The sequence below is a fragment of the Mus caroli genome, unplaced genomic scaffold (assembly GCF_978045245.1).
Source record: "Mus caroli unplaced genomic scaffold, Mus_caroli_1 scaffold_20, whole genome shotgun sequence".
NCBI lineage: Eukaryota > Metazoa > Chordata > Mammalia > Rodentia > Muridae > Mus > Mus caroli.
In genome coordinates this window covers 48,076,315-48,084,312 of record NW_028227275.1, presented here as the reverse complement: position 1 = coordinate 48,084,312, position 7,998 = coordinate 48,076,315, and the positions used below count along the sequence as shown (strand labels likewise).

Genomic DNA, 7,998 nt, shown 5'->3' with positions numbered 1-7,998 from the left:
TGATTTGTTTGAGTTAATTTTATATCCCACTACTTTGCTAAAGTTATCAGCTGTAGAAGTTCTCTGTTGGAATTTTAGGGGTCAGTTAAGTATACTATATCATCTCTTTCTGTATTTGTATCCCTTTGACTTCTTTTTTTCCTAATAGAAATTCTAGGAATATATTGAATACAAAGGGAGAGAGTGGGTAGCCTTCTCTAGTCCTTGATTTATGTCGGATTACTTCAATTTTCTCTCCATTTACCTTGATGTTGGCTATTCATTTACTGTTTATTGCTTTTATTATGTTTAGGTATGAGTGTTGAATTCCTGATATTTTCATGACTTTCAACATGAATTGGTGTTGCATTTTGTCAAAGGCTTTTTCAGCACCAAGTGAGACAATCAAGTGTTTTTCCCCTTTGGGTTTGTTTATATAGTGGATTATGATGATCAATTTCCATATACAGAAACAGATCCCTGGATCCCTGGTTTGAAGCTTTCTTTATCATGTTGAATGATGGTTTGGGTGTGGTCTTGGGTTAAGTTTGCAATAATTTTCTTGAGTATTTTTGCATAAATATTATTAAGGGATATTGGTCTGAAATTCTCTTTCTTTTTTGGGTACTCACTTATAATTGGACTTTACCTATATTTCCATGTCAAAAATTCTGCATTCCACAAACCTAAGAAAACAGGGGAATAAGGGATTCCCAAGGGAAGATGTACAAATATCACTCAGAAGAGGTAGATGGAGAAAGATATCATATTTGCAGAGGAAGTTAGATTGTAAATCAGGATGGTGATCAGGTCTGGGCATGAGTGGATACTGCATGTGAAATTGGAAATCAGCACACTGGCCTCTCTGGTGACTAGATGTAGGCCTGGGATGAAAGAGTATATAGGAAATATTTTGGGAGGGGTAGATGAGATTTCTGTCAGAGGAAGATAACAAGAGTGAAGGAGCCATGTTGTGGGACAAGTTTTCCAGTGGAGAGGACGAGGACCACAATCTAATCACAATATCTTTAACTCAAAACTCATCTTGCCTACAAAATATACAGGAATAAAGATGAGAAACTGAGGGAGCAGCCAAACAATGACAGTCACAATGTGCACCTATCCCTTGTGAGAGGGTCAAGCAATAACACTATAGCAGACTGAAACTTTTCTATGATTATGGACAGGAATCTAGTATAACTGTAATCTGAGAAGCTTCATTCAGTATTGTATGAAGGTAGATGCAGAGACATATCAGGAGGAACTAGACTAGTCTTGATGAAGAGTAAAGGATGGATGGGATCAAGTCAGATGTGATAATGTCACCGAAATCAGACTCACAGAGTTAACTAACTTATGAGCATGAGGGTCCACACGTCTTGGGTCATCAATCAGAGAGCATGCAGTTGCTGGACATAGAATCTGTACATCCGTGTAGCAAATGTGCAGTTTGTTCTTCATGTGGTTCCCTAACAAGTAGAACAGGTCTCTCAGTCTTTGTTTATTGTCACTGGATGCCCTTTTCCTTACCTATACTGCCTGGTAGGACATCAGTGAGATAGGTTTTGCTTAGACTTTTAGTACTAGATACCTCAGGATGGAGTGGTACCCAAGTGTTCTCTCCTTCTGTAAGGAGAGAGATGAGTCCAATAGGGGGATGGAATGGTAAAGGTTGTACTGGGAAGAGGGGAGAAGTCTATGATGTGATATGAACTTAATTAGCAAAATTAAACATAAAAGAGAAAACAAATAATAAATTTCTTCCCATTAATCCATCCACCCTTATTCCTTTATCCCCAAATTCCCCATATCCTTTTCACTCCTGCCCAAAGGATTTGAACTTCCTCATTGATCTTACATAAAAGAGACTCCTCTAGATTTGTCTGTAAATATTGTAGAATATAAATGTTAGATTCTTCATGTTGTACGATTACCATATTGTGGGATATGCAATGTTCTCAGACAATGCTACAGTCAAGGTGGCCTTCTTCCCTCTACCCACTACAGGCAGAATTAATGACCCTAAGCAGAATTGTCTAAATTACCAACAATATATCATTAAAGCTGTATATAGACTCCAAATAAGCTTTCAATATTTTGATGACAGATCTGGCCATCTGGAAGAAACAAAGATTTGTATACACAAAAGGAAAATCATTTTCTAAAACTTGATATATCCTTATCCTCCTCAATGCCTCTCTATTACCCTTTCAATCTGTCTTAGTTAATTGAAAGGCACATCATTTTGACCACTCTATCGTGAGTAATAATTGTAACAACATGATTATGATTATCAAGCTACCTTTTAATCCACGTCATATTATCCTACTTCTGTCCAAGTTACACTTCTACATAGCATAGATAATAAAAGTCTTAACCTTACTTCAACAAAGGACATTATTCACTACTTACATCACAATTTCATTCTTTTTGTGCTTTTTGTTGTTGTTGTTTTGTTTTGTTATCTTTGTTTTTTGTTTTAAGTGACAGGATTTCTCTGTATATCCCTGGCTGTCCTGGAACTCATTCTATAGACGATGCTGGCCTTAAACTCAGAAATCTGCCTGCCTCTGTCTTCCAAGTGCTAGTATTAAAGACATGTGCCACCACTTCCCTTCCAAATATTTGTCTTTTATTTATTTATTTATTTATTTATTTATTTATTTATTTATTTATTTTGAAATGTTTACTTTCTTATCTTTTAATTTTAAACAAATTTTATTAGATATTTTATTCATTTACACTTCAAATGCTATCCTGAAATTCCTCTATACCCTTCCCTCACCCTGCTCACAAACCCACCCAATACAGTTTCCTGGTCCTGGCATTCCTCTGTCCTGGGGCATGTAATCTTTACAAGACAAGAGCCTCTCCTCCCAAATATAGCTGACTAAGCCATCTTCTGCTACATATGCAGCTAGAGACATGAGCTCTTGGGATACTGGTTAGTTCATATTGTTGTTCCTTCTATAGGGTTGCAGACCCCTTCAGCTCCTTGAGTACTTTCTTTAGCTCCTTCATTGGGGACCCTGTGTTCCATAAAATAGATGGCTGTGAGCATCTACTTTTGCATTTTCCAGACACTGGTATAGTCTCACAAAAAACAGCTATATCTGGGTCCTGTCGTCAAAATCTTGCTGACATATACAATAGTGTCTGTGTTTGGTGGCTGATTATGGGATGGATCCCTGGGTAGGTGAGTCTCTGGATGGTGTTTCCTTTTGTCTCAGCTCTCAACTTTGTCTCTGTAACTCCCTCCATAGGTATTTTGTTGCCTATTCTAAGGAGAAATGAATTATCCAACCTTTGGTCTTTCTTCTTGAGTTTCATGTGTTTTGCAAATTGTACATTGAGTATTTTAAGTTTCTGGGCTAATATCCACTTAACAGTGAGTGAATATCATGTGATTTCTTTTCTGATTGGGTTACCTAACTCAGGATGATATCCTCCAGCTCCATCTATTTGCCTAGGAATTTCATAAATTAATTGTCTTTAATAGCTGTGTAGTACTCCATTGTGTAAATGTACCACATGGCACAATGCAAATATTTCATTCTAATACTGAATACTTTTTATCCTTTTCTCCAAAATCACCTGACTCTCACCCTAGAAGACAATATATGACAGAAAGTTAACCACACCTTCACTATACAATCCCTCTTATTCCTACTCAATAAGCTATGTAGTTCTTTAATTGTAAGAGTCTTAAGTAATTAGCATAAAGGTGTATAAAGAAAAGTTATAAATGTCTGAGGATGTAACAGCTAAGTGACAAAAATTGTTAAATACAAGTTATAAATGTCTAAGGAAGTATTTTAAGGTCAGTGTATACAGAAGCTTACAAGTATAAGTAAATTCTGAGGGTGTGAGATACTTATTTAAGGTATGTGCCTGCGAATGTGATCTAACGTATATGAAAAGTTGTTTCAGATTTCTTCCTTTCTCTGTTTATTATTTGGATTCTCAAAATATCACTAAGACTCAAAGACAAATTACTCCCTTTTCTAGAATATAAATTTTAATATACACTACAAACTATAATCTCCACTGGGCATATATTCAAATGTTGTTCTAATATATAACAAGACACATGCTCCAGTATTTTCATTGCAACCTTATGTGTAATATCCAGATGTAGGAAGCAAGACAAATGTCCCACAATAGAGGAATGGATAGAAGAAAATATGGTTCATATACACAATGGAATAGTAATCAGCCATTCAAAATAAGGATATTGTGAATTTTTAAGGCAAATGGATACAACTAGCATATAAGTGAGATAACCCAAATCAAAAGGACATACATGGTATGTATTCACTGATGGGAGGATATTACACAAAAATATTGCATAAAAAAGATACAATCCATAGACCATAAGAACTTCAACAAGAACTAAGGCCCAAATCTCAAATAGAAGGGGGAAGAAAATAACCACAGGAGACAGAGGGAAGAGGGATATGTCGGAGAGAGGAGTGGAAGATACCCACAAAACCAGTTATTGTGATAGACAGGAGAGAAGTTCAAAGGGTTAGTACAATGGATGTAAATGTAAACCTGGTGGGATTGAGGGCATGGGGTGGGGGACCTATAGAAAGTCCCAAAGAATAGAAATGAGAGAGGATACCAGGAATCAATGAAAATGACATTAGTGCAAATGCCCAACAGTGGGGAAATGAAACCTGAAGATACTACTTCCAGTAGACAGACAGGGCCCCAATTGGAGAAATAGGTTCACCAAACGACTTTCAAATATTTTAACCCAGAATTGTTCCTAAGAGAAATAAAGGATAATAATGGAGCAGAGATTGAAGATAAGGCCATCCAGTGACCAGCCCAACCTGGAATTTAATCAAAGGGTGGTTATCAAACCCTGAGAATATTACCAATGCCATATTTTGCTTGCAGGCATGGATGTCCTCTGAGAAACTCTACCAGCAACTGACTGAGACAGATTCAAATACCTACAGCCAATTATTGGACTGAGGTTAGGAACCACCACAGAAGAGTTAGGGGAAGGACTGAAGGGGATAGAAACCCCATAGGAATACCAGCAGTGTCAACTAACCTGGAACCTTCAGAGTACCCATAGACTAAACCACCAACATATGAGCATACATAGCTGGTCTGTGGCCCCTGGCAACTATGTAGCAAAGGTTGCCTTGTCTGGCCTCAGTGGCATAGAATACACCTAATACTGTAGAGATTTGAAGCCCCTGGGAAGGGCGGTGTAGGAAGGGCTGAGCTGAGGAGTGGGTGAGTGGATGGGGGTTGGGTAAGTGGGCCATGGGGTGAGGAACACCCTCTAAAAGGAAAGGGGGAATTCGGTGAGGAACTCTTGGAGGAGGGACAAGGAAGGGGAAACATTTGGTATGTAATTAAATGAAACAATTTCAGCAAAGATAAGTAAATGAATAAACATTAAGAACATTATAAGCTTTAGGAAATCAAAATAAATCCACCTCTCACAGGTCAACTGAAAAACATAAGTACTCTGATCAATGAATATTATATACTTCCCCAACTGTTTCTTCCTGTGGGTGGGATATCTCCCACATTCTTGTCTCTCTCCCATTTCTCTGGTCTTGAGATTCCCCTTGTTCAGCCAGAAAGTTGATTTTTTTGCCTAAACTCCATAACTTTATCTTTTGTTCCTATTCTGTCTATCCCTGCAGAAATATCATGTCATATAGTGTCCAGATAATTTATTTCACATTACTTAAAAATTAAACTCAAAGTCATCACATTCTAGTATAAACAGTCTGTTTGCAGGGTAAGAATTTATTGAAAAGTGCCTCATTTCAAAGCATAAATGGCAGATTGTATCATTGTGATCTAATCACTCATAAAAAAAGTCATGTAAAATCCCAGCATTCTTTTATGAGCTGTGCTACAATGTCTTATAACAAAGGCATTAGTTGACTACTCATATCCTATATTAGGAAAAGCAAGCTCTAAAATTTGTCACTGAACAATCAATGCAATAATAGAAACATTCAAACAAGATGAAAATGGTCATTATGTGTAAGCATAACAATTAAAACTTCTTTGGACCTGTCCATTGATATCAAATATATAGACACATGCTCAGTTTTGAAAATCCTTTTCTACATTTTCTTGACTGTATGAAGACATTTAATAAATCATCCACTAAAACAATATACACATAATTTTCACAGAAGTATTTTTAAAAGGCAAAAACATTTCTCATAAGCTCCTGAATTCATTATAATCCTTTTTCTATACTTTTATGCTATTGACATGAAGAAATATAAGAATCCATTCTAGAACTTAATTGCAAGTGGCAGAAAAAATGATGAGTCTTATTAACTCTATAACATTAAAAATAAGTCATAAAGGCTATTTTACTATGTGAAAAACATTTGTGAATGCACGCTTGACTTCTTTGTTCCTCATGCTGTAGACCAGAGGATTCAGCATAGGGATGATCATGGTGTAGAACACAGATGCGATTTTGTCAGTGTCCATGGAGTGACTGGAGCTGGGCTGCAAATACATGAATATAACAGTCCCATAGAAAATAGACACTGCAGTGAAGTGTGCGGCACAAGTGGATACAGCCTTTCCATATCCAGCATTTGAGTGCATTTTAAAGATTGTGATAAAAATGAATATGTAGGATATACAAATAACTAAGATAGCAAAAAATATACTGAAGCTCCCTACATAAAAGAGAACCAGCTCACTAACATGTCTATCAGAGCAAGAGAGAATCATGACTGCTGGGATATCACAAAAGAAGTGATGGACCACATTAGACCTACAGAAAGAAAGACTGAATGTGTCCCCAATGTGGATGGAGGCAATCAGGAAACCACAGGTATAGGAACCTATAGAAAGACACACACACACACCTGAAGTCATAGTGGTGGCATAGTGCAAGGGCTTACACACTGCTGCATAACGATCATAGGCCATTGAGGCCAACAGGAAATTTTCCACAGTAGCAAAGGCTACAAAAAAGAACATCTGAGCAGCACACCCATTATAGGAAATGACCTTGTTTCCTATTAGGAGCCCAGTCATGACTCTGGGTGTGACATCTGAGGAGTAACAAAAATCAACCAGGGACAGATTACCTAGAAAAAAGTACATGGGAGTGTGGAGAGAAGAGTCCAGGAAAATCAGCAGGATCATCCCCATATTTCCTACCAGGGTGATGGTGTAGATGATTAAAAATATTATGAAGAGGGGATGCTGTAGTTCTGGGTCATCTGTGAGTCCAAGCAGGAGAAAGTGTGTCACTTCTGTATTGTTCTCCATCACTGTCACATTTAAAACTTTCGATTTTTCATAGACATTGGAAAAAAGAAACATGATGACACAGAAGTTGAATGAAAACAGAAAAGAGTATGTGCAAACATATGACGTGGATGAACAAAAATCTGTACTTTGCAATTGTCTACAATAATTCTTTCCCCAAATCAAATTTGATGTACTAAACATACAGAGGGTACATCTGGTATAATTTAAAGAGTATTAATAGATTACCTATATTATTTTAACATTATATATATATATATATATATATATAGTGAGAATATTTAACAGCCTGACAAAAGTGATGTGTGGATGGTTTCCTAATTCACTTTTGAGCTCAACAAAACTCACATCCTCTGCTGCCAATTTCCAAAGGCTCTTCTAGACAGGAACTTTATATGTCATTCCATGTATACTATTAATTATATCAGAATTTGATAATTGTTTTCATTTAAGTATGGAGATGAAGAGATTGAGAAATTTATTCACAAGTATAAAATCAAGTCAGTGCTTGGGTTCTTGATTTTATTTAATCTGTGTTGATTTTCAAATATGAGAGTCTAAACTGAATTTCAATTAAATTGGAGAAAAAAATTATAATTATATAAACTCGGCATTACTTAAATTCCATGGATTTATTTCTGTTTCTAAGCATATCTTCCTTGTTTAATTTTTTTTTCTTGAAAAGAAGATCCTGGAAGAGGATGCCCTCTAAATTAAGTACTATGGCTTGGAAATAAC

The 7,998-nt window shown here is 36.4% G+C and overlaps 1 protein-coding gene across 1 annotated transcript; it reads right to left on the bottom strand.

The window, feature by feature from the left end:
* Positions 1–6,336: 6,336 nt before the first annotated feature.
* Positions 6,337–7,263, bottom strand: LOC110288253 (olfactory receptor 5B3-like). The gene has a single exon (XM_021154648.1). It carries the CDS (start codon positions 7,258–7,260, stop codon positions 6,337–6,339), a length of 924 nt encoding a protein of 307 aa, XP_021010307.1. The 5' UTR covers positions 7,261–7,263.
* Between the last annotated feature and the right edge of the window lie 735 nt (positions 7,264–7,998).